Below are 27,717 nucleotides of genomic sequence, written 5' to 3'. Positions count from 1 at the left end.
AAAGGTTTGGCTCTTCACAATGCATCTACCAATCACAGCCCAGAGAGAAAATATTTTCATTCCATGGAGAATGGTGTACCAAGCCCATACAACATTTATAGCTGGGCATTAGCTGGAAAACATTTGGCTCCAGTTCTAACTCCGAGTTGAACAAGGAGGCTTTGGCATTTGAGGATGCAATGAGTCACATTGCAAAGTTTTTTAGTAATATTGCAGATTTTGCCAATCTTGTAGAAACTCTCAAGCATGTCAGATGTCTGGAGCAAATATGAAAAAAGTGCTATTTGATGAGGAACTGGGTAATTCCTTGTGTGTTTATATTTTTTGTTCATATTTGACCTTTTGTTAGACCTTGTATTTTCTATGTTGCAGACATAAATTGCCTCATAAATTCAGACATGCATATTCTCGATATAAATCTCTGTCTCATCCTGTTCGCTATAGATTTTAGGGCTGATTATCATAGCCAATGGGAGATTTTGTTTAAACAGTTTATGACTGATTTTGCAAAAGACGTTTCAGGGAGAAATCAGGTGTGAACTCCAGCATCTGTCTCTGATACAGATGGATTCTGATTAAATGAAAATGAATTTTGATTTTCTGTCGTGGGAACTGTTTGCATTGAAATAGAAAACCCTGTACAAATTTGGGTATCAATTGTTATACCACTTAGTGAATGTTTCCTCAGCTCTGTGTGACTTCATGTTAGTTGTTTATTATCAACAAATATATTCAACTTCAATTGATTTGTTGATACTCAACTATTGACATTGACAAAGTACAGTGGATTGTCGGAAGATTTTGCATGGTTGGATTGGCTAGTTGCTTTTTGATGTATTAAATTTATGATTGATTTGAATAAACAAATATGTGCCTTGGTTGAGAATGAATATTTGTCAAAAAATAAAAAATAGTTTGTATGATCACTCATGTGATGAAAGTTTGAAATATTGTTTATATGACACTTTAATGAAGTAGATATTTACAGAATGATTAAAACACCTATTAGCTACATGGAATAGATTAGGACCGAGTTAGTACATTTTGTAATGTTTTCAACATCCGTTCCTCAGAGACAGGTGTCTTATTTCTGGGAAGCCAAATGGGTTATTCTTTTCATTTAACTCAGTAAATGTAGAAAATGTCTGTTTGATCTGTTGAAACAAATGTCACTTTAAAACTGCCATCATTTCATGAAAATAATGATGTACTGATTTAACATCATGTTGATATGGGATGTCCTGTGTGTAACTGGTGTGGGCTGTAACCACTGTGAGCCCCTCACTACTGAGGGTTTCTACATGTGCTGTGTGTTTTACTAACTAGTGTTGTCCATGCAGGTGGTGCTGTTGTCATGTGACCTGTGAGCCCCTCACTACTGAGGGTTTCTACATGTGCTGTGTGTTTTACTAACTAGTGTTGTCCATGCAGTTGGTGTTGTTGCCATGTGACCTGTAAGCCCCTCACTACAGAGGGTTTCTACATGTGCTGTGTGTTTTACTGACTGTAGTGTTGTCCATGCAGGTGGTGCTGTTGTCCAGTGACCACTGCGAGGAACATACCAGCTGTGATGACTGTATGACCGTGTCAGATCCTATTTGTGGCTGGTGTGTCATGCAGAACAGGTCAGTTGAAATAGTGTGTTTGTTTTATTGATTAATAAATCAATCTCATTATCCTTACAGGATCATTGAATAGCAAGTCACAAAACTGAAATTTAAGTAAAGCGGTATACAGTATAAAAATCTAAATTTTGTGTTTTCTACAAAAAAACCTTTGTTTTTTTCTGCCCCTTGTTTTGCACATTAATAGATTTCCTATTTTAGTGTATTGAATTCTTTTCTAGGTGCACCTCAACAGACATGTGTAAGTCATCAGCAATTACTCCTCATTGGCTGCCATCAGCCGACCAATCATGTGCCAGCATAAAAAACATCCAACCAGAAATGTTCAGCTTTGAGAGTCTCGAAAACAAGCAAGATTCAAAACAGGTTGGTAGATACTTTGTGTCCATAGCAATATGTGAAGCCAGTCCCAATACAGGGATAGGTCGTGACCTTGAGTCGATGATGTAGTTTCTGGGTTTGAGAGTTGTAGTCTCAGTTTGACTGGTATACAGTGTGCGAGTGAGTTGTATACAACAGTATGTTATATCACTTCAGGCTGGGTGGTCTGTGGTAACTAGTTCTCTGCTGTTATGACGGAACATTGGTTGCTTTGTGGTGAGTTCAGTCATCAGTTAGTCACAAAAATGGCTATGGTGTTATCAATTCCAGATCCGAAATAACTAAAAATGGACATAAAGACTTGGCTACACTCAATCATTGCTATGAGTAACTGAAGCGCAAACAATGATGACATTATGCTAAGCTGACACACTTAGACCACAACAGACCCATGAGTATCCGGATTAGAATAGGTCTTCAGCAACCCATGCTTGCAGTAAAAGACAACTATGCTTGTAGTAAGAGGGAATCATTGAAAGTGCTCCCAAACCATGATACTGTGCATCAGTGTGTTGAGGTATAAAACCCAACACACTCAAGTAACTCAAAGCCCAGAAATGATACTCACACATGACATGAAAAAAGTAGAATAGGTCTTCAGCAACCCATGCTTGTCATAATAAATGACTATTCTTGTCGTAAGAGGCGACTGACAGGATCAGGTCGTCAGGCTCGCTGACTTGATTGATGCATGTCATCGAACACCAATTGCATAGATTGATACTCATGATATCAGTCATTGGATTGTCTGGCCCAACCTCAATCATTTACGGACCGCTCTAATATGGCTGAGTGCGGCATTTAACATCAAACAATACAAAATAAACAACAACACCATTCAGTACAAGGAATGCACATTTCTACATATAACAATTACAACTTTTAAGTTTAGAAAGTCCTGTTGGGATTCTGGGACAGAAGAGGTCCCAGTTCCCATGTGTGTCTTAGAGCTGCCTAATGAGGATATGTGTGTACAAAATGTGTGACCTGGCTAATATACTACTCAAAAAGTGTTAAGAACCACCCAATTCTTTCATGGCAAGACAGACTAACGGGATCGGATGGTCAGTTCGTGGATTGGTTGATGCATGTCATCGGTCCCAATTGCATGGATCGATGCTCATGATGATTAACACTGGATTGTCTGGTCCAGACTCAATTATTTACAGAACGCCGTAATATACCTGGAATATTGCTGAGTGCTGTGTTAAACAACAGACAGACAGACATTAAATTTATATGACATATATGTAATTATTTATATATGTGATATATTTGTTGCTAAAGGTAGGTGTAGAGCATTCTTTATGATGCTGTACATTTAGAATAAATGTATGACTAAATTAGTGGTTTTGGATGAAATTCATCATTGTTAGATATTGGTCAATATGAGCACCCATAACATTGTGTTCATGGTATCTTTCAGATCACATTTGAGCTTGACAAGGTTGCTGTCCAACAGAAGAACAGTGACGATCTCCAATGTTTGTTTGTTGCTGGGGCAACAAGACATGGAACACAAGCCTCTCTCCAGAATGACAGGATTACCTGCCCCTTGCCAGAGAAGGACCGCCTGCCAACCATTCCTCATGGTAAGGGTGAGTAGGTAGATCTCTCGCATGCTTGATTTTGCTTTTAGAGTTATTTGCCCTTGATGGAGGAGAGGTTTTGTTCATTCTGAATAAAACGACTTGCCAGGATGTTGTTCAGTTTATGGTGTGAGATCTGTCTTATGATAGTAGCAAGTATGAATGAAATAGGCAGTAAAATATGTGAAACGAGTCGTTTTATCTTTATGAGCGTTACCTCTCCTAGACCATATGTGAGCTTACTGTGTGAATATTTATTTATGTTTCACTGCAGTTTGTCCCGTCATGGATAAATATTCATCATTTTGTTCATCGCATTCAAGCTCAAACTTTCAAAAAGGTGAAAGCTTCTATCCAAAGTACACTTAGTGTAAATAGGAAACGTGGTAATTATAATCAGTCAGAGAAATCATGTGTATTAATTATATGTTGTAGCGAATAGCCCACAACCAACTCTGAAAGGTATGTTAAAATATTCATCAGATTTTTTCAGCACTTTTTTTTCTACTCTACTGTTGATTGCTCGTCAGTCAGTTCAGGACAATTTTTACATAAACTAATTTTTTTCCCAACTTTTTATGATACTGTAGTCTTAATTGTTAAAATAGTATTTCTCTAAGCATGTGGAAAGTATTGCTTAAGTTATGTTCTTTTGCTATTTGGTATTTTTTGCATTTTGTTCACACCGCATGGCTTATATAGTTCTACATGTTTCTCAGCTTGCCTTCAGCTCATGATCAGCTCATTGCTGTCTTTTTGTTGCAATATAACTTCTTGAGAAGGGAAGTTATTACTTTTATGTGAACTGTTTCTTTACAAAGCTGCTTTTTTGGCAATTACGTATTATGGTCACAAGATAACGGTATTTAGGAGAGATATTTATGTTGTGCTTAGAAAAATAGTGAATTTTCAACTTTTCCATTTTTTTTGTCTTTTTTTAATGGTCATTTTGCAAGTGCTTGGACATGTTGCAGTATGTTTATTTGACAACTATATTATAAGTTGCTCAAAGTGTTGGAATATATGTTGCACTTGTATGTCCAGCAGCATGTAAAACACACTAATATTTCAATGCACTGATATTGGCCAAATACGGTATGTGCTTCATAAGATAATTGGTCAATACCATCTTTTGTACAGCTCTTAATGATATTGTTTAGTGGTTAAGAAATATTTGGTGACTTGGAAGTGGCAGGATGTACGAACATATTGAAAGCATGATGTTGGCAAAATATATGTCTGAAACAAACAAGCATTCTGTGAATTCTATGGAATAGAATTTAGAAGTTATTCAGTGTGATTAATTATTAGCGTGTAAGTCCTTGTTGTGGGCTAATGATTTACATAGTTATGTGTGTATGCCTGTATGTTGTTTGGAAACTCCCTCACTCACGCTGTTGTATGAATTAAGAGGGCAGTACATGAGGTCCAGTGGATGACTATTTCTTGTTACCTTCCCACAAACGCCTGAGTCACAGACAATCATTGTGTTGTAATGTGGCCAGTGGAATCAGTCACAGACAATCATTGTGTTGTAATGTGGCCAGTGGAATCAGTCACAGACAATCATTGTGTTGTAAAGTGGCCAGTGGAATCAGTCACAGACAATCATTGTGTTGTAAAGTGGCCAGTGGAATCAGTCACAGACAATCATTGTGTTGTAAAGTGGCCAGTGGAATCAGTCACAGATAATCATTGTGTTGTAAAGTGGCCAGTGGAATCAGTCACAGACAACCATTGTGTTGTAAAGTGGCCAGTGGAATCAGTCACAGACAATCATTGTGTTGTAAAGTGGCCAGTGGAATCAGTCACAGACAATCATTGTGTTGTAAAGTGGCCAGTGGAATCAGTCACAGACAATCATTGTGTTGTAAAGTGGCCAGTGGAATCAGTCACAGACAACCATTGTGTTGTAAAGTGGCCAGTGGAATCAGTCACAGACAATCATTGTGTTGTAAAGTGGCCAGTGGAATCAGTCACAGACAATCATTGTGTTGTAAAGTGGCCAGTGGAATCAGTCACAGACAATCATTGTGTTGTAAAGTGGCAACCCATCTTCAGCAACCCATGCTTGCCGTTAAAGGCGACTATGCTTGTCGTAAAAGGCGAATAACAGGATTGGGTGGTCAGGCTCGCTGACTTGGTTGATGCATGTCATCCAATTGCGTGGATCGATGCTCATGATATCAATCACTGGATTGCCTGGTCAAGACTCAATTATTTACAGACCGCCGTCATATAGCTGGAATATTGCTGAGTGCAGTGTTAACAACAAAGCAACCAACCAACCCTATGACCTGGATGGTTTATTGAGTGACTATAACCAGTGGAGATTCAAGGGAAGAAAAAAATCCCCTGCACACTGACAGTTGAAAGACTTAGATGAAATGGGAATTGTCATGTATGACGGGTCTCCTTGTGTGTCAATGTACATTGCAAGAAATGATTGTTGCTTTTTCTGATACCCATCTTCCTGAAGCAAGGTAGTTAACTGACTTTGAAAGTACCCTTTCCACCCTTGATGAACCAGCCTTGAATTTGGGGCTTGATCGTAGCGCCACAAGTGGCTTTTACTAGTTATGTCCCTTCTATCCCCTCTCATGTCACTTGCATTGGATTCAGGCAAAATGGCGGCACCCAGTCTTGATGATCTAATCGATAATCGAGATCTTTATTGTAATGAAACGGGTCTTACCTAACAAAATGCATCAAATCACTTGACCACCTTGATTTTAAACATGAAAATATTTTGAAAATATCTGTCAACGGCCAGTTGATGGTATTCATGCTCTGCGAATCCTGCAATTGAACAAAATAGGCATGGCAGTTGCCATTTTGTTCATGACCCACAAGTCGATTTTGTTACAAGGATTTGATTAGAATATGCATAGTCGTTAGTCCAGCCAAAATGTAATTCCACAATTTCAGTCTAGTTTGGCAAGGGTGGAAACTGGACTTTGAAAGTGAGTAAGCTCCCTTGCCTCAGGAAGATGTCTGTTAACAACTGTTTTGCCAGTGTTGACTGCTCATCTTTCAGGGATGTAGCAGACAATGCTGACTGTAGCATAAGCCTACATTCACCTCACGGCCCGTGAAGATCCAGTTGGAGAATAGGTCTTCAGCAACCCATGCTTGCCGTAAGAGGCGACTAACGGGATCGGATGGTCAGACTCGCTTAATTGGTTGAAGATGCTTGTCATTGTATCCCAATTGCCTAGATCGATTCTCATGTCAATAACTGGATTGTCTTTTCCAGACTTGATTATTTACAGACTGCCGTCCTTTAGCAAGAATATTGCTGAGTGCGGCATTAAACAGCAAACAAACAAGGCATTTAATTCACACAGTAGGGCGCTCTCTGTTGCCCTCGATGTGCAGGCCTGAACTTCTTCTGCAGGTGGAGTACAACTGAGGTACTGATGACTACAGGATTATCCCCCTGTGCCATGATGTTCTGCATTAACTAAATTGTTCTGTCCCTACAGACCACCAGAACCTCGTGCTGCAGTTCCATGTGCAGGGCCGATCCATCGTCACTCGCAGCGTTGCCGTCTATGACTGTCGTGTTCATCAAAAGTAAGAACAGCATTTGTATCTTATTTATATGTGAATTTCCTTTTCCTGCTTTGCATTCCATTAGATATTTCAGATATTTCTCTGAATACTGCCTTAGTCATGTTGAAATAAAATGATCTAATATCTGTTTATTTGAATTGTGTACTTTCTAACGATATATGTCATATCTACCGGTATATAAAAACGTATTTGCTTTGGTATTGTTACTATTTTTAATTTTACATGACACTATCTTCCAATTGATGTAAGGATTATTGCACTTTAAAGTCTTCTTGAAAGTTGATGTCAAATCATCTTGAAGAAGCAACTTAAGGATGTGTGTGGAACTATGACATCTGGTCTATGACATCTGGTCTTTGATGTAATGAGATGTCCTGTTTCAGCTGTACCGGTTGTACATCCAGCACCTTCCAGTGTCAGTGGTGTCCTGCCTCCAATACCTGCATCAAGGACTCCTCCACCTGCCAGGTAACGCACACACCTGTAATTAACATGTAACGGGTATCTCATGTTGGGCCAGTTCACGTTCAAGTTGAGTTTTGTCAGTATTAAATCTGTATTTCTTACTTGAGAAAGCTACTAGCATCTGTATATAGAAGTTGATGTCCACGTTTCAACTCTGTCTTCAGTTTATCCGTGTTATTTATTGTCACCGGTAGATATGTTTGATTATGCTACCAAGTTTGGCTCAGTGGGTTAGGGGCCTGCTTATAGTGAGTTTTGATCCCAGATTCACTCTAATTTACTTTTGATCCTGCATCAGTGACACTGGCTCTCCCTCCACATGAAGCTGACATGTTGCCGATTATATCGTTGGATCATATGTTTTCGGACGGGCATGTTTATCACGGGTCCACCCGCTATCACGAGGGTTGTGGTGTCGCACAGACTTTGTGAATACTCAGATGGTGGCTTGATTGTATGATAATGTTGTCTTTTATAAGTGAGTGAGATGATTTGTGGTTGTTCTTGTGATTAGCACGAAAAACTATGAATGTTTTTTAAGCTTCCGAAAACCCAAAACACAGGGATATAACCTAAACCTCTCACACAAATCGGTGACAAGTCTGTTTGAATATTTGAAGCTAATGATAACACTCACTTTCGAGGGCACCTGTTGTAATACTGCATCTGTTCCAGACTGGCACTGCTGTGTCCTCGTCAGACTCATGTCCTCGCATTGAGACTGCTGCAGCAGACACAGACATCCTTGTCCACTCAATGGAGGAGAAACAAATTGCCGTCAGAGTACGAAATCTACAGGTACAGTGATTTAATTATGACCACAAACATGTATTTTGATCACCGTTGCACAAACATACTTTGTCAGAATATATTAGCTGATGCTTTGTACCTCGCCTGAGTTAAATGTTCATGTGTTGATGTCAAGATGTCCAGTCAGTCCAGGGGGCACGGGTGGCCCAGTCGTCCATGTCACTGCAATTCTCTGTGCAGAGTACATCATATTATGCATATGCAGCATTATCAGCAGTATTGTTGATGTTTTTGTCATCATATATGTTGGCAGTGGGGTAGCCTTGTGGTTAACGCGTTTGCTTGTCATGCTGAAGGCCCAGGTTCAATTCCCCACATGGGTACAAATGTGTGGAATCCCGCCATGATATTGCTGGAATATTGCTAAAAGCGGAGTACAACCAAACTCACTCATCGTTTACATGTTCCTTATGTTCACAGGGGGATCAGACCAAAAACATGAAGTGTCACTTCTCCTACCTGGGCGAGACCAAGGTTGTGGAAGGCACAATCCAGTCCACCAGCCTCACCTGTAGTCCTGTCAAGGTAGGCAAGCCACACAGACCCATGTCATCTGGCTGTGTAGAGGCCATGGGCCTGAATATGCCCCAATTCTTTATGTTTTTCAGATCTGGTGCCCTAATGTGTGACTAAACTAAATATCGATCAGTTATCCATTAATATCGACGAAGTTAAGCAAATATGCAAGAAAGTACGGAAAGAAATCAACATATTTCAAGCCACTGGTGAGCAATGACACATTTATGCATAGATTACTCTGTGGACATTTGAGAGATAACAAAAACAATTCTTTCCGTCTTTGACAATTGACATTATTGACAATAACTGGTCTGTTTGGGTGAATTAAACTTTATTTCATCACAATTGTATGTGTAAGATATTATCGATTACACAATTTTCATAACGATAATCGTTAATATTTCTTCCCATCGATGATGATTCCGCTTATCGATCTTTTTAGCCAGCCCTACATCTAACCTGCTTCAGGTTCCAGAATCAAGGGGGCGGTCGGTAGCCTAGTGGTTAAAGCGTTCACTCGTCACACCGAAGACCCAGGTTCGAATCCCGACATGGGTACAATGTGTGAAGCCCATTTCTGGTGTCCCCCCGCCGTGATATATTGCTGGAATATTGCTAAAAGTAGTGTAAAACCATACTCACTCGCTCACTCACTCCAGAATCAAGGTTAAAGACCTTTGACTCCAGATCTTCCAGCATTCCTGTTGCTACTTTGTTGTACTTACTCCGTCTCACACTGGAATCAGCTCCAACACATTGGGGGGCACAGGTGGCCCAGTCGTCTAAGGCGCCGCCATTCGCTGTGCAGAGTTGCGTCCTTTGAGCACGCCAGAAACCTACGATTGTGGGTTCCAATCCCGGTTCGCCCCGATTATGTTTTCTAGGTTTGTCAGCACCATACCTGTGCTCATGGGTTTCACCGAAGTGGTAAACGTCTGAGACCTGCAACACTTTGGGCTTACCTCCCACATTAAGCTGACACGCCGCGATATAACTGGAATACTGTTCCAAACAGCCTGAAACCCAATTTACACACTCACTTCATTGTGGCTGGGCCATAGGTCGTCTGCTGTGCACAGTTGCATCCCTTAGACGTTCCAGGAGCCTATGATTGTCTTTCTTTCACACACATAAGTCCTTGAAGTCTGGACTTTAAACACATCTCTTCCAGCGCTATTCACTTTGACTCTGCAGTTCTAGTGGATGAGTGCATTCCGAGCAGACTGCATTAGTCGGTCCTGCAACTTGTGTGCACTCTGAACATGCCTGTGTGGTGTGGAAATACAACACCATCACCTATAGCATTATTATTGTTGTTGTTGTTGTCTATGACATAGATCATTGCTCATGTTGTCAGGCACTGGGTCCTGTGGTTGATTTTGTACAGGTTTCAGGTATTAATGTTGAATATTGTTTCAACTTTTATACTATTGACAGACTGGACATGACAACTGATACCAACCATGGTTAGCCCAATTGGTTGTGTTCCAACTCATTACTGACAAGAACAGATTTTGATTTTTCCAGAAAATGGGATTAAAATTTGGAGCCTATTCTTCACGAACCCAGTTGAGATTGGCCATAGAAATGACAACTCTCTTTTAAAAGGGGTGGCGTGATAACAGTTGTTAAGCTATTTTCTCATCTTGCTTGAAACCCTGGATTTCATTTCCCCACATATGACTATAGTGAAGGCCATTTTTGATGTCCCCAGCTGTGATATATCTGCAATATTGCTAAACGTTGCCTGGAGTCATTCAGTCCTTGGTTAGAAATTCCTTGTATTTTAATGCTGATGGCACAGTTGATATCATAATGGTATGTTTTATGTCAGTTCCCAGAACCTGAAAGGCATATTTATGTACAACCAATTGGGACAAAGTTTGTTACATGAAGCTAGTAATTGCATTCTTTGCACAAATAAACTTAATAAATACATGGAAAATTATAAACATATGAACATGCATGCATATTGCACAGTATCATTCACTTAATAAACTTGGGGATACAGAAATGAAAAAGGAAATCAAAGTCACAAGGAATGTGACAAACTGTATGCATGTTTTGTAAGCTTTGTGAAATGACATTTAGCAAATTCAACAATGAATCAAAAGTATTCGTCATGTTGGCCCCCTTAAATTCTGTACAGTCCAAATAACAGTCTTCATGGGCGCCCTGTGGTACACATGAAAACTATTCCATTTCTATCCTTGGCTTAAATTGCTCATTGAGAGATATTAATTGCCTGCTTGCAAATTTGAAATGTTTATTTTATGGAATAAACATCAAAGCCTAGCCGTGAAGCTAAAGGTGAAGCTCTTTTGGGGCTGATGTGTCTTGTCTGTCACTGCTCACACGTGTGTTCCTGAAACTTCTTTCAGGTGCTTTTTCCACTTACATTCAAACACACATGTCTTTATCTGAAACAGTATGTCTTTTATTTTTTGAATATGGACTTAACATTACACAGAAAAATTGACTTTGGTTTTTACTTCACACAAAGCATTAACAAGCACATCAATATCTAATAAAATGACACAGCCTGTCCGTTTGCCATGATGGAAAGTTGAATAACATTACTTCCTTGTACCTATCTGTTTTTGTCATCGGCACAGAACTACTTCCTGTAAACGACCCCTGCATTATATGAGTGGTGTTTTTCATGCAGCATCTGCTGCTTCAAAGGAATAAGTCCGATGACTTCTGCGTTATCGGGTAATTGAGGAAACTGCTGCAGCAATCCTTTATTCGTATTTTGTAGAAAAATAACTATTTCTAATTCTACCTTGCACATTTCTGTCGTTGTACGACATCTGATACTCCTTGTCACCATATTGTGTAAGTTTTAAACCTGTCCAATGGAAAGTTTACAAATAATCCCCGTCTCTCGAACTATGTACTCTTTAACATGTATTTTTCTACACTTGAGAAAATATTTTATGGGCGAAAATGTCTTGCATCTATGAAGTAACTGCCTTTGAAAAGAAGTTGAAAAATAAATTTCCCCGGATGTTTTCTGAGTCTTTTTTTCCATGTGAGCAATTCTGTGTGTTGCAGCTGTGATGTTATGAGTAGACACACCATATGCTGACTCTAACCATGATCACCACTCAAGTGCTACACAGTTATTTGTCCTGAGGATGGCTGTGAAAAATATTGCAACAATTTTATGTCTTCGTTTGGATTGACTTAGGACAAGGTTCTGTGGTTTTTGTTTACGGTTAAGGAATATATTAGTGACATAAAATTGTATTAATGAGAAGATCACTCCAATAATGTGTACTAATTGTTCTAACGTCTGACAAGGGTAGTTAAATAGATTTTTTTTATGTGTTGTATATATAAGTGATAGTGACAAGGGTTGTATATTTCGGTATAAAACACAGGTGTATGAAATGTACTATTTCTATACTTCATGAGTAATGGGTACATTGTAGATGCAAGATGAAATATGTGTTACAAACTATGTAATGGTGTGGTATATGGACTGACGTTGACAAAGGTTGTACATTTGTGTTGTCATATGTCTGATTAGATGTGTTTATGCATGACTTGTGTGATGTGTCATTGGGAATATTGAAATATAAATTATTTAAAAAAGATTATATTAATAATTATTATTGGCAACATTATCAAAAATAACGTTCCCCCAGCTTTAGGTGTGGTTTGATTCAGACATGTCATTATCTGTGGGGGGAAACTGGTGGGAGAGTCCGGTACTCAGTCGGGTACTCAGGACGGTCGGGTACTTAGGACGGTTGGGTACTCAGGACGGTCAGGTACTCAGGACAGTCCAGTACTCAGGACAGTGCTTTTAATTCATTTATCAGGTTAAGGGACAAACTGCATTATAGATGACATCTAAACTATGATGGTGATGACATGTGAGTTATTAGTGAGGACATTTGGGCTATTAGTGTGACAACATTTGAGCTATTAGAATGAGGACACTTGAGCTATTAGTGTGAGGACATTTGAGCTATTAGTGTAAGGACACTTGAGTTATCAGTGTGAGGGCATTTGAGCTTTTAGCATAAGGACATTTTAGCTATTAGTGTGAGGAGAATTGCACTATAAGTGTGAGGACATTTGAGCTATTATGGTGGACATTTGAGCTGTCAGTGAGGACATTTGAGCTATCAGGGTGAGGACATTTAAGCTATTTGTGAGAACATGTGAACTATTAATATGAATCAGCTTCAGAGAACATGTTGTGTAATAGAATAATGTATGGTAATCTATTCATGATATTTGAGCTACAATATAAATAGTAATTTATTTGATATTTATCAAAATGTCTATTTTTATGAAAATTAATAAATGATTGGAAAACAGACAGGGCCTTCGAAAATGCTTTTATTTTAAGCTGTCAGCGTGCTGTCATTTACGCTAGTAAATCAGGCTTTGTAATTCCACTATTAATATTCAAAAGGAAGTAAAATAGTCTTAGGTAATTTATGATAAAAAAGTCTGAAAGATAAAAAATTTCAAGTTTCTATTTAACCCCCTCTGTCCAGACAATATACTGTTGCAGTGACAGGACCTGATAGGCAGACAAACCACTCTCTTGTATATAATTAATCACACAAGGGAAAAAATCTATATGTTTAATGTTCCTTATTTATCCTGCCTGAAGTAAAATGATCATTTTACACAGAGTAAAGGTTATCAGAACCTAAAAACTTTTGAAGAGATGAATTATTTGTATACAGGGTTTCGGCAAGGTTTGATTCTGCTTGTGCCCTGAACAAGCATTATGTAACATGACAAAGTAGAGACTGGCTGTTTGATGCTATCGGTTAGACCTGCTCTTGTTGATTTGAAGTGATGCCATGATACCATTTGTCTGGAGATTGGGGTAATTTATCATATATTTTTTCTCTCAAGTTGGGTGTAAAAACTATGTGCATGGAACAGATGTTTAAGATTTTAACATTTAGCATACAACATGTTTAGCATAGTTTAAGTTACTTTTGAAATAACTTTTAATTTTTAAAACTTATTACATTATCTAAAAACTGTAAATATTCTAAAAGATAGCAAGGAAATGGTTTAAGGTTGTTTATTTAGATGCATGGTTTTGAAATATAATGATGAATTATATCATCTACCAGTACGATACAACATTGATGGATAATCCAATCAACGAAACAACATTGTCAGATTACCCAATAGACTGTACAACATTGTTAGACAGACGTTGTATATCTGAGACCTTATATATCTCCTTTGGCTCATGTGATTGGATATTTTTTATTGTTTGGTTTTAATCTTTAAGTCTTATGGGGCAAACCGTTCGCATCAAATACAAATTGTGCAAAGGAAATCAGTCCACTTTTTTTCTTTTATTACTGTGTAAGTGTACCTTATACACATGCCAGCTTTGAGTGTGTCAGTATCGCCGACAAGTGTTTTGTCATGGTGGTCTGCCTTTCAAACAGGCAATGTAGAAGGGGTGAGCTCTTTTACTGTAAAGGTCTCGCTAGACCGATAACCCAAGGTTAAGTAGTGGCGTGATATTCTCCCTGTTACAAGAGAAACATGTTTGGTGTAACTCGGCAGCCTGGGCAAGATGACACCTATACAAGGCAGCTGTGGTGGGGGATGCAGGAAACTCCTCTAGGCATGGCAGGAATTCTTCAAGTTTTCATTTGGACTTAAATGTCTTATGTACATCCCTTTGTTGTTGTGTTGTGGAATGTTGCTAAAATTTCAGCGACTTAAGATTACGCTCGCTCGCTCACTCACTCACTCACTCACTCACTCACTCACTCACTCACTCACTCACTCACTCACTCTCACTCACTCACTCACTCACTCACTCACTCACTCACTCACATCCCTCTGTTCCTGGAGAGATTAACTCAACATGGAGGTCACTTATCCCTGGATGTGAGGGCAAGAATCACAGTAGGGAACATTGTCAGGCCCAGTTGTTGCTGGTGCTGCTCCTTGCTGAGTATTCATGCGGTCCATATTTTTATCAGGATCAGGGCTCGCAATTCAATGTGCGGAATTAAGTCTCTTGGTCGTGGGTTCGAATCCTGGTTCGCCCCGATTTTGTTTCTTGGTTTGTCACTGTCATACCCATGCTCATGTGTTTCACCAAAGAGGTAAACGTCTGAAGACCTGCATCACTAAGGGCTTTCCCACCGCATGAAGCTGACTGACCGGCAGTGATATAACTGGAATATTGGGCAGAGCATCGTTAACCCAAACTCACTCTTACCAGAATCTTACCAGGATCTGAAGTCATTTTAATCACCTTGCGACTGTGAAGATTCCAGGGTAGAATATGTCTTCAGCAACCCATGCTTGCCATAAAAGGCGACTATGCTTGTCGTAAGAGGTGATTAACAGAATCGCTGACCTGGTTGATGCATATCATAGTATCCTAATTGCGTGGATCGAGGCTCATGATATCAATCACTGGATTGTTTGGTGCAGAATCGATTACGGACGTCATATAGGTGGAATATTGCTGAGTGCAGCGTTAAACAACAAACAAACAATAATCACCTTGATGATAATTCTTAGTCTTAAGGTAAAGTCTCCTAGCAACAAAACTTCGGTTTTTCCTTCCAGATAATTAAGCTAAGGTACATAGGGTCCGCCCCTCTATGATGCAAGTCCTCACTCATCAAACTGATAGGCACAAGAGACAAGTTCTTCCCTGTATTTACTTTATGAAAGTGCTGTGGCCTGCCTCGTCTTCATAGCTGCACCACTTGTTGAGAGTAGGATTGCATTCTGTTGCTTGTGGTATTAAACAACACTCAAGCTTGGTACTGTCTTTTGTAATCTTGGACACTTCTGTTGCAGTTCATGTACAACAGCACCGTCTTGCCATACGTGACAGCCTCGTTCAGTGTGACAGCCGGAGGGAGTGACTTCCCCCTGGATAACCCCAGTGGCATCAAAGGTACAGCTGATATAAAAGTTCACATTGACATATGCCAAAAAAAAACAACCTCAAAACACGGAAGCATAGCTTCTGCTTACACATTTGAAAAGAACAAATTATAAAGTTGAGAAGCACTTTTACACACAAACAATGATTTCTAGTGACTAAAATTGATTGCCTGAGAAACTGTTTATGTAATGAAGACATGTAATATGAGGGTTTTACCTTGACCTTGACTTACCAAGGGACCCCCAGTATTAATTTCAAGGGTCCTTACAGGAAGAACTGAAAGAACAGGAAAGAATTTCTGTAAGATTTGGTAATTTCTTTAATTGCAGGACCTTTATATTTCTTGTCAATAACTTAATACAATGGATATTACTGTGCCTCCCGAGAGACACTCTATATTTTTATTCTGCATCCATTCTATACGTTAGTGCTGGACGCACATTCCTACATCGTGTAGAACCCTGTAAAATGTATGCTGAGTGTTGACTATCATATATGTGTACATCCGTCATTCCCATTTCAACTTGAGGCCACTCCACTTCTCTCACTCATCTCATCTCATCCATCCATCCATCCATCCATCCATCCATCTCACTCACTCACTCACTCACTCACTCACTCACTCACTCCACTCTCTGTCCAGTGCGTATCTACAAGTGCCCACTAATGGTCACCAACTGCGGCAAGTGTCTGAGTATGGACGCGGAGTACAACTGTGGCTGGTGCGAGTACAGCTGCACCCTACAGAAACACTGCAAGGGGAACTGGCTGGACCGCTCTGAGACCTGCCCCAACCCACAGATCCTCAGGGTGAGTTCATGTCACATTTTGTTTTTTGTTTAAGGAATAGTTTCTTAATAGCTTCCTCGGATTCTCTGTTTTTGTCTTTAATTAGCACCCATTACTTGTATTGATTAATTCATCAGTTTCTAAAATAAAGGTTTAACTGTGCCTGATCAAAGAGCCTGTTATAAGTCTGCATTAAGAAGGTTCACTTAGTCATAAGGTGGGGTAGCCTTGCAGTTAAAGCTCGTCATGCCGAAGACCCGGGTTTGATTCCCAACATGGGTACAATGTGTGAAGCCCATTTATGGTGTCCCCCGCCGTGATATTGCTGGAATATTGCCAAAAGCGGCATAAAACCATACTCGCTCACTCACTCACTCACTCACTCACTCACTCACTCACTCACTCACTCACTCACTCACTCACTTAGTCATTTACGTCACAGTTGGCTGCGTGGGTGTTTCCAGCAAGAGTTTGTTGGTTCCGATGGAATTAGGCGTAACTAAGATATGTGTGATTAAGATAACTGGAATTCAAATAATTGTGGCACACCGATGTCACTATGAGACTGCATTTGCATCTTCTATGTCACAAATGTCTCCTCAGAATTTTCAAAACAGGAGCTTCTTTGACCAAATGAAAATGAGATCTACTAAATTCTGTATGATTGAAATAATAATTCGCTAAATCTAGAAATTTGTAACAATGTTGACAATATGCTTGACGTATATTTTCGGGTTTTAGTTCAGCCCAGCTAATGGTCCTATCCAAGGCAAGACAAACATATCAGTGACGGGTATCAACCTCGGCAAGACGTACACGGACATCACCAGCGATGTCACGGTCGCAGGCATCAAGTGCTCCGTCATCCCTGACCACTATGAACCCTCATCCAGGTGCGTAGAAGGGCAGTAACTCATACACCTGCAGATTGTCAACAGTTTATTGTAACATTTAGTCTCTGAAATGAAATATTTACGATTTTCTTTTTTTTCAGTTGTCATTTTATATGTAATGAAAAGTAGCCAGAGAATCTCTCCTTTCTGGACTTGCGAAAGATTGTAGACTGTCTTGGGAGTTTTGGGATATTTAGGTTGACGTGACTGACTACAACAAACAGTTCATCGTGTTTTGTATTTATGTTCCATGTTCTGGCTATGACATTTTGGGGAAGTATGTTGATCTGAACCTGTTACATTTTCACTCATTCTATCAACCACAGGTTTTCTTGGTGCACATTTTATTACGACGCTGCGAGCCAAGCCACTCTTACAATGAATGTGTGACCTCCATTCTCTCCACACTCCCAGCTTTCATCTTCAGTGATTTTGTTAAGCACTTGAAACATAGTTAGGTTGTTCCAACCATTCAGTAAATAAATTCCTAAACAAGCATTGTACTTTGGGTTTACCTGTGACACAATGTTATCCCTGTGGGCCGTACATGTGACTGTTTGTTCAGGTTTACCTGTGACACAATGTTATTCCTGTGGGCCGTACATGTGACTGTTTATTCAGGTTTACCTGTGACACAATGTTATTCCTGTGGGCCGTACATGTGACTGTTCAGGTTTACCTGTGACACAATGTTATTCCTGTGGGCCATACATGTGACTGTTCAGGTTTACCTGTGACACAATGTTATTCCTGTGGGCCGTACATGTGACTGTTTGTTCAGGTTTACCTGTGACACAATGTTATTCCTGTGGGCCGTACATGTGACTGTTCAGGTTTACCTGTGACACAATGTTATTCCTGTGGGCCGTACATATGACTGTTTGTTCAGGTTTACCTGTGACACAATGTTATCCCTGTGGGCCGTACATATGACTGTTTGTTCAGGTTTACCTGTGACACAATGTTATTCCTGTGGGCGGTACATGTGACTGTTTGTTCAGGTTTACCTGTGACACAATGTTATTCCTGTGAACTGTACATGTGACTGTTTGTTCAGGTTTACCTGTGACACAATGTTATTCGTGTGGGCCGTACATGTGACTGTTTGTTCAGGTTTACCTGTGAGACGGACAAGTCCAATGCTGCTGCTAGTGGTACAATCAAGGTGACAGTTGATGGAAAATACACAGCTGAGTCAGACTCACCCTTTCACTTCGTTGTGAGTATACCACACTTCTTCATCATTAAAATCTCAAAGACTATTAAATACTAATGAGGAAAAAGGATGTTCTAAAAATAATGTAAAAAGAAAACATCTTAGTCATTATCCTTATGAAGGCGTGTTTGAGAAGCATGTATTGCACTTTCCTGATATACGTTAACAACCCTGATTGTTCTCCCAACAGGTGCCCTTGGTGCAGGACCTCAAACCCGAACAGGGCCCCAAGTCGGGTGGCACAGTCATTACTATCAGTGGCTTGTACATGAACACAGGCAGCAGCACATCCGTCAGTCTCGCTGGGGCACCGTGTGAGATGGTTAGGTAGGTCAGACTTGGGCACATCCGTCAGTCTCGCTGGGGCACCGTGTGAGATGGTTAGGTAGGTCAGACTTGGGCACATCCGTCAGTCTCGCTGGGGCACCGTGTGAGATGGTTAGGTAGGTCAGACTTGGGCACATCCGTCAGTCTCGCTGGGGCACCGTGTGAGATGTTTAGGTAGGTCAAACACGGGCACATCCGTCAGTCTCGCTGGGGCATCGTGTGAGATGGTTAGGTAGGTCAGACTTGGGCACATCCGTCAGTCTCGCTGGGGCACCGTGTGAGATGTTTAGGTAGGTCAGACATGGGCACATCCGTCAGTCTCGCTGGGGCACCGTGTGAGATGGTTAGGTAGGTCAGACTTGGGCACATCCGTCAGTCTCGCTGGGGCACCGTGTGAGATGGTTAGGTAGGTCAGACTTGGGCACATCCATTAGTCTCGCTGGGGCACCGTGTGAGATGGTTAGGTAGGTCAGACATGGGCACATCCGTCAGTCTCGCTGGGGCACCGTGTGAGATGGTTAGGTAGGTCAGACTTGGGCACATCCATTAGTCTCGCTGGGGCACCGTGTGAGATGGTTAGGTAGGTCAGACATGGGCACATCCGTCAGTCTCGCTGGGGCACCGTGTGAGATGGTTAGGTAGGTCAGACTTGGGCACATCCATTAGTCTCGCTGGGGCACCGTGTGAGATGGTTAGGTAGGTCAGACTTGGGCAAATCCTTGCGGGGGCGCCCTGTGAGATGGTTAGGTAGGTGAAATTTACATCGGCGCATCCTAGTTGAGGCACTGCGTGAGATGTTTAGGTAGGTGAAATAAACATAGGCACATCCTGGCCGCAGCACTCTTTGAGAGGTTTGACAAGGTAGGGGAAGGGTAGGGTCAGACAAGGTAGGGGAAGGGTAGGGTCAGACAAGGTAGGGGAAGGGTAGGGTCAGACAAGGTAGGGGAAGGGTAGTGTCAGACAAGGTAGGGGAAGGGTAGGGTCAGGAAAGGTAGGGGAAGGGTAGTGTCAGACAAGGTAGGGGAAGGGTAGGGTCAGACAAGGTAGGGGAAGGGTAGGGTCAGACAAGGTAGGGGAAGGGTAGGGTCAGACAAGGTAGGGGAAGGGTAGGGTCAGACAAGGTAGGGGAAGGGTAGGGTCAGACAAGGTAGGGGAAGGGTAGTGTCAGACAAGGTAGGGGAAGGGTAGGGTCAGACAAGGTAGGGGAAGGGTAGTGTCAGACAAGGTAGGGGAAGGGTAGGGTCAGGCAAGGTAGGGGAAGGGTAGGGTCAGGCAAGGTAGGGGAAGGGTAGTGTCAGACAAGGTAAGGGAAGGGTGGGGGAAGCACATTCAGACTCGTCCTAGCCATTGCAGCATGACTATCTTTCAATATCATGTATTATGGGCAGTTAAGTAAAATGTACAATGTAAAATTGAATATTGAAAATATTAGATGGTGATATATTATTTATTTGAAAGTTTTTTGAAAAAAGTACTTGAAATGAAAAGAGTGCCAGGTAAAGTGCGCTACTCCCCTGGAAATACTTACTTAAATATTTGAGAAAATATTCATTAAATTGTGTACAGTAAACTTAAATGTTTCAACACAGATCCAACAAGACTGTGATTGAGTGCAAGACCTCGCAGCATATTTCCGATGACAACAAGGTTGAAGTTGAGGTCAACTTTGGAGGGTTAAAAAAGCTGGTCCCAAAGACATTCGAATACATCACTGACCCCACCATCACCTTGATTGAACCAAAGAGCGCCATTCTTAGGTAAGTACAGGGCCCTTCCTAAGCCTCTTTGATATAATTGTTGGACCCGTCTTAAGCGTGCATTCAAATAAGAATTTGCTGCTCCCATGAAGAGAGTTTGTACATGGTCTGGTGGTAGAGCGTCTGCCCAGAGAGCTGAAGGTCGTGGGTTAAATCCACGGCTGCATCATATCAAAAGACGTTCAAAGATGGTACTTGTTGTTACCCTGCTTGGCGCTCAGCATTAAACAAGAGTTCTAAAATAGATTCCCTACATGGGTACAATGTGTGAAGCCCTGATATTGCTGGAATATTGCTAAGAGCGGCGTAAATCCATACTCACTCACTCACTCTAACATAGAACACAGCAAAGTTATGTTTGTCCAGTCGGGAGTGTATCAATCTCATTAAAATCAGACCTTAGTTCTCCCTACCGCTGAACAAAGATCTGAAGACATCCTATTCGGGGTCCCGTCAGAATGACCTTTCATCCGACCAATCAGTGCGTCGCTTACCAGATTATGAAAGTGACAGTCAGAATGTGATTTCTAATCATGCAATCTCGAAAACATTAACATGGGGTATTCCGAACGATAGTTAGGGGTTCATTATTAGCCATCCCAGAATATTTTTTGTTCAGGTTTCAAATTTGTAATGGAGAATTTGTCAAAATATGTTTTGAAGTGTAGTCGCCAATTTGAAATTTGTTCCGTAAAGCAAGAGAAAGCTGCCTTCTGATTGGTCATTCTATTGGTCGGTCAAAGTTCGCGCAAGGTAGGTCTGACGTGACCCGTAATGGGATGTCCTCAGATCTTTGTTTAGCGGTAGCGAGAACTAAGATCTGATTTTAATGAGATTGGGAGTGTATCCAATTAAATCATCCAGATAAGCAAATTTCAAGATTTACAAATCATGAATACTTTGTAATAATGTCTTTTGTATATACACATGAAGACATCATGAAAATTATTCACCAGAAGACAACGAAGTAAATAAGTAACCTCTGCAATATTTGTTACTTTGCTTTAAGCCTACATATTGTTATATTATGGAAATACTATCATTAACTGCATTAAACCCAACTCACTCCCTCATTCTGGACAAAAATCACCTTTCAAACATTGTTCCACTTCTTTTTTTTTTAATTTTAATGACAACAGAATCTGGGAATGCCCAAAATGTGAATTTTAGTGTGAGGGCATACCTCAGTCAAAGTAACCACATAAACAATCTTGTATTATCGTTTGTTATGTAAGACAAGAATTAGTCACATAATTTAAGATACTTAAGTAAGATAGACCAAATGTTTTCTAGTTTGTTTGTTTTTTAACGCTGCACTCAGCAATATTACAGATATACGACGGCATTCTGTAAATAATCAATTCTGGACCAGACAATCCAGTGATTGACATCATGAGCATCGGTCCACGTAGTTGGGATATGATGACATGCATCAACAAAGTCAGCGAGCCTGACCACCCGATCTTGTTAGTCTCCTCTTACCACGAACATAGTCGCCTTTTACGGCAAGCAAGGTTTGCTGAAGACATATTCCAGCCAGGATCTTCACGGGTCCATATGTTTTCTAAGGTAATGTTGTCACACTGTGTGGCTGAACAATGCCATCATAACTCACTCACATACTGATGCATGATTCAGAGATACACTGTTCTGTTTGTGTTACAGCGGCGGGACGTCCATCACTGTCATGGGACAGGATCTCGACCTCATCCAGAACCCCATGTTCTTCACCACCCATGGAGGAAACATCTACACCTCGGTACGACACAGGACAGTCTTAAACTCATGTTATAAGTATAGGAGCATGTTGACCTCGGCAACAGGGCAGGGTCATGCTTGAAGTCTGTGGCAGACGAGGTCTTTAACCCTCGTTATAAGCATAGGAGCATGTTGACCTCAGAAACAGGTGGGGGGCGGTCGGGTAGCCTAGTGATTAAAGCGTTCGCTCGTCACGCCGAAGACCCGGGTTCGATTCCCGACATGGGTACAATGTGTGAACCCCATTTCTGGTGTCCTCCGCCATGATATTGCTGAAATATTGCTAAAGACGGCGTAAAACCATACTCACTCACTCAGTAACAGGGCAGGGTCATGCTTGAAGTCTGTAGCAGACGAGGCCTTTAACTTTCGCTATAAGCATAGGAGCATGTTGACCTCAGCAACAGGACAGGGTCATGCTTGAAGTCTGGCAGACGAGGTCTTTAACTCTCGCGATAGGAGCATGTTGACCTCAGTAACAGGGCAGGGTCATGCTTGAAGTCTGTGGCAGACGAGGTCTTTAACTCTCGTCATAAGCATAGTAGCATGTGGACCTATGTCACAGGATCATGGGTTCAAATCCCAGTTCACCTTGACTATGTTTCTATGCCTAATATACGTCTGCACCATACCTGTGCCTGTGTGTTTCACATATGTATCAAAAGGCTTGAGACCTGCTTGAAAAGGTGATCATAAGGACTTATTATGTATCAACTGTGATCCTACTTACTGATCCTACTTTAAAGTCTGTGTGTTTTAATGTTTTCTGTTTTCTTCAAATGTGTACTTTGTGCATTTTGTGACTCGTCAGTTCACAAGTCCAGTTGTTCTCTTCCAGAAATGCCACCACGACAACAAATTCCAGATGCAGTGTCCTGTTCCCGGAATCCCTGCTCGCGGTTTGAACGTGTCGGCTACCAGCCCGCTAGAAGTGCATTATGGGTTCCACATGGATGGTGTCATGACCTTGAAGAACATCTCTCACCTTGCCCAGTTTGGCCTCCTCATGTATCTCCCTGACCCGCAGATCTACAAGTTCCCCGGTGACGCCCACACCAAGAACTACATCAAGAAGGACCATTTGTCCATCAAGGTAACCGTGGATGCATAGCAATAACAAAGTATTGGTACTAAGGAGATTATTGAAGAATGAGATCATTAAGCTTGTGTCAGAAAGCATGTGCTCCAGCACATGTAACAGCTCTGCTGTGTTGTAACATCAGTTTATAGGTACAGAATCAAATGTGATACTGTTTTATCTGATGTCTGTGGGGCGGTCGGGTAGCCTTGTAGTTAAAGCAGTCGCACGGAAGACCCTGTTTCGAGTCCCGACATGGGTACAATGTGTGTAGCCCCTTTCTGGGGCCCTACACTCATGTCCGCTGTGATATTGCTGGAATATTACTAAAAGCGGTGTTAAACCATACTCACTCACTCACTCTGATGGCTGATGATAATGCAAAAACAAGTACATACAAAGAGACAAAGTTCAGATCATAAGTTTACTTAGCTCTGTCAGAAGATTATTTCCTTAGACGATGTGATGCACAACAGTTATCATCAAGTTATACAAATTTACGATATGTGTTTATGAATTTGTATGATCTTTCTGCCACACAGGGAGATTTCCGCAGTATCCCTCCACTGATGTCCAACGTTGTGGTGTATGTTGGCCAGGACGTGTGCCTGAACCCCGCCGCCACGGACACCGCCATCACTTGCCGCCCCCCAAGTGCGCCAGGCGGCATCGACAGCAGTGGCAAGGCACTTGTGAGGGTAAGTGAATGCAGTTTGTACTCCCAGGTTGTGCCTTGATGCTCACGTCATATTGCTGGAATGTTGCTGAGTTCAGTGGTACCCAACAAAAAACCCATGCATGAGTGCTACGGGGCGTTGAGGTAGCCAAGTGGTTTAAGCATTTTCTCGTCACGCCATAGACCCGGGTTCAATTCCCCACATGGTTACAATGTTGGAAGACCATTTCTGGTGTCCCCCTGCTTGAATATTGCTGAAAGCGGGGTAAAGACTCACTCACTCACTCACTCACTCACACTCACTCACTCACTCACTCACTCACTCACTCCAGGAGCTTGAACCATTCATCTCCCACAACCCTCACACCTGAAGTCCATGGGGATGCCAGGATAGCAGGATTTGTTGTGTGATTGACTGTTGTTGAACTATTCTTTCACTCACTTCATGGCCCACACTCAATTATTTCCAGGCAACTGTGATAGAGCTGCCTGTGATGTAAAACATTTTTTCTCACTTCCTTCAGTTCAAAATAGAAACAGGCTTTATATATTTTGCCTTATGTCTTGAACATTCCTGCGTTGTTAGGGGGGGGGGTAGTCTTGTGGTTTAAGCGTTCGATCGTCAAGCCGAAGACCCAGGTTCGATTCCAGGTGTGAAGCCCATTTCTGGTGTCCCCTGCTGTGATATTGCTGGAATATTTCTACAAGCGGCGTAAAACCATACTTACTCACTTACTCCTGCGTTGTTCCTTCCCAGGTTCAGATTGGGAACATCAACCGCCAGGTGGGATACCTCCAGTACTACGACATGTCCAGCCAGGACAAACCAATCGCCCTCGGAGTCATTCTGGGCGTCGTACTCCCCATCCTCGCGATCATCATCCTGCTCACCATCTGTGTTATCCGTCGTCACCGCAAACACGGCCCCAGTGAGAACTACATCCCCGACGTGCTGAAGGACTACGAGGGCAAGAAGGAGGAGGAGGAGATCGGCATGAACCACGTGTCTGTCAAGGCGGACATGAACGGACAGATGACCGATGATAAAGGTACTTGGATTGTTCACTATGGTTACAATACAGTAAGAACATCATTTCTGTACAAGGGTCACAGTACCCGTGCTATCATATAAGAAGCAATGCTCACAATTCTATATTTATTGCCTCATATTATGACCTAATTTTCCCAGAAAGATGCATGGAATGACAAATGTGTTTGCATATAAGGGTCAGGATAGGATAATTATGTTCCAAGACATGGGGGGGTGGGGGGGGGGGGGGTGGGGGGGGGCACGGGTGGACCAGTCGTCTCAGGTGAATGATTTGCTGTGCAGAGTTGCGGCCCTTGGGCACGCCAGAAATCTATGATTGTGGGTTCAAATCCCGGTTCGCCCTGATTATGTTTCTAGGTTTGTCAGCACCATACCCATGCTCGTAGGTTTCACCGAAGTGGTAGACGTCTAAGACCTGCATCACTTCAGGCTTTCCTCCCACATTAAGCTGACACACTGTGATATGACTGGAATACTGTTAAAAGTGGCGTTAAACCCAACTCACTCACTCACTCCACGACACGGATCAAGACATGAACTATATTGACACACAAGTGTGTTATAAATATGTTGCAATACAAGGTTCAATATTTGAACTATATTGACACTCAAGTGTCACATTATTAAGAATATGTTACAATATGAGAATCAATTAAGATTTACAGTAGATAGATTGAAGTGGCCCTGTTGAAGATGAAAAATATGTATGTGGACAAGTTTGTCCACCGAAATAATTCAGCCAGTGTTTCACCTGGACCAATGAGATTTCACAGACTCTCCATTTGTTATCTCCACCATGTTACCGTTACAGATTCAGGCCCGTACATAGCGGAGCTACTGGGGAAGTTCGAAGACACGGCCCTCCGTCAGAACATCAGCTCCATGTTGATAGCTCGCAGTCGGCTGGACATTGGCGAACTTATCGGAAAAGGTGAGGAATTAATCTTATACTGATTCAGCACAAATATACATTACAGCAACCTCCCCAACAGCATGAAATGTGAATTATCACTCACGTGTGAATGTTAATGTATAAATGATGGACAAATATTTTCAAACATGACCCATTTGTGTATTTTGTGGTCACAATATGGAGATTGTCCCAGTTGCTCCAATGTTGCTTATTCTGTCTTCAGGCAACTTTGGTGCTGTTTATAAAGCGCAGTATCAAAGGACAGAAGATGAAAAACCTGTACAGGTGGCTGTTAAAACACTACAAGGTTAGAAACATTTTTGCCTTTCTTTTCATTTCACATATTTTGTCCTCCTCCCTGAAGCATGCCTGACATTTGCAGATGCCCGAGGTCTTCCATTTGCGGCCCGACGAAGGAGGGCTTCTGCAAATGATAATGCCCTGAAAAATAGCATTACCCTTATTATAGCTAAAATGGATAGAATTTGTTATCAAATAAAAAGAAACAACAATATCGGTTTTGAAAAATTAACTGCAATCAACACTAATGCTACTGACCCACTTTTACAAATATGGAAACGTCATAGAACTTTTGAACGTGACATCACCTATCCCTATCCTATGACCCCACCTATCCCTATCCCATGACGTCACCTATCCCTATCCTATGACCCCACCTATCCCTATCCCATGACGTCACCTATCCCTATCTTATGACCCCACCTATCCCTATCCCATGATGTCACCTATCCCTAACCTATGAGGTCACCTAACAACTGGCGTGATAATGGCCCATCGTCAAGTAATAAGGGCATTATCAAGTTACAGTGGCCCGCTCATTTTTGATAACATGCGGGCGGATTAATGATAATTCTATCCATTTTAGCTATAATTAGTATTTTCACACGGGGTGGGGCATTGGTGGGGGCAGGTTATGTAAGTAAGTGCAGAGTTGAATCCCAAAGGCTGAAAGCAGTGTTAGAAATTGGCACTAGTACTATTGTCCTTGCCAAACTGTTCAACAGTAAAGGTTTCATAAATACTAGTAGAAATTGGCCATTTTGAAGGGTTGTGCTCTATGTTATCAGTATAAGGACTTTTGTACTAAAACTGTTACTTTCTACCTCTGGCATTGCCTGAGAACTTTTATTTTTTAATCCTTATGAATTGCTCTGTACAGGTAAGAACACAGAGGTCGAAGCCATGCAGGCGTTCCTCCAAGACACGGTACTTCTCAAGGACCTGCAGCATCCCAACATCCTGTCCGTGGTGGGCGTGTGTGTCACCGCTAGCGACGACCCCACTGTCATCATGCCCTTCATGGCCACTGAGGATCTCAAAAACTTCATCCGGGAACCATCTAAGGTGGGTAATCTGTCAA

At 41.5% G+C, this 27,717-nt stretch overlaps 1 protein-coding gene across 7 annotated transcripts in view; it reads left to right on the top strand.

Moving 5' to 3' along the window:
* Positions 1 to 27,717, top strand: part of LOC139444845 (plexin A3-like) — a 136,800-nt gene that overhangs the window by 100,289 nt on the left and 8,794 nt on the right. For 4 of the 7 annotated variants that reach the window (XM_071225826.1, XM_071225825.1, XM_071225827.1 and 1 more), the window contains 21 exons: positions 1,525 to 1,625; positions 1,847 to 1,991; positions 3,433 to 3,604; positions 4,031 to 4,057; positions 7,081 to 7,171; positions 7,555 to 7,639; positions 8,312 to 8,434; positions 8,867 to 8,971; positions 15,788 to 15,887; positions 16,522 to 16,688; positions 17,409 to 17,560; positions 18,674 to 18,779; positions 18,967 to 19,103; positions 20,693 to 20,860; positions 22,526 to 22,619; positions 23,457 to 23,711; positions 24,239 to 24,394; positions 25,130 to 25,421; positions 26,235 to 26,354; positions 26,560 to 26,643; positions 27,517 to 27,701. In XM_071225826.1, the coding sequence (XP_071081927.1) occupies positions 1,525 to 1,625; positions 1,847 to 1,991; positions 3,433 to 3,604; positions 4,031 to 4,057; positions 7,081 to 7,171; positions 7,555 to 7,639; positions 8,312 to 8,434; positions 8,867 to 8,971; positions 15,788 to 15,887; positions 16,522 to 16,688; positions 17,409 to 17,560; positions 18,674 to 18,779; positions 18,967 to 19,103; positions 20,693 to 20,860; positions 22,526 to 22,619; positions 23,457 to 23,711; positions 24,239 to 24,394; positions 25,130 to 25,421; positions 26,235 to 26,354; positions 26,560 to 26,643; positions 27,517 to 27,701 (2,865 nt within the window). The remainder of the gene's footprint in view (positions 1 to 1,524; positions 1,626 to 1,846; positions 1,992 to 3,432; positions 3,605 to 4,030; positions 4,058 to 7,080; positions 7,172 to 7,554; positions 7,640 to 8,311; positions 8,435 to 8,866; positions 8,972 to 15,787; positions 15,888 to 16,521; positions 16,689 to 17,408; positions 17,561 to 18,673; positions 18,780 to 18,966; positions 19,104 to 20,692; positions 20,861 to 22,525; positions 22,620 to 23,456; positions 23,712 to 24,238; positions 24,395 to 25,129; positions 25,422 to 26,234; positions 26,355 to 26,559; positions 26,644 to 27,516; positions 27,702 to 27,717) is intronic. The other 3 variants (XM_071225829.1, XM_071225831.1, XM_071225830.1) reach the window with 3 other exon arrangements.

This window comes from Haliotis cracherodii, unplaced genomic scaffold (genome assembly GCF_022045235.1).
Source record: "Haliotis cracherodii isolate W230 unplaced genomic scaffold, xgHalCrac1.p SCAF_6, whole genome shotgun sequence".
Lineage (NCBI taxonomy): Eukaryota > Metazoa > Mollusca > Gastropoda > Lepetellida > Haliotidae > Haliotis > Haliotis cracherodii.
Note: the sequence above shows the minus strand (reverse complement) of the source record. Positions and strands in the feature narration are given on the sequence as shown.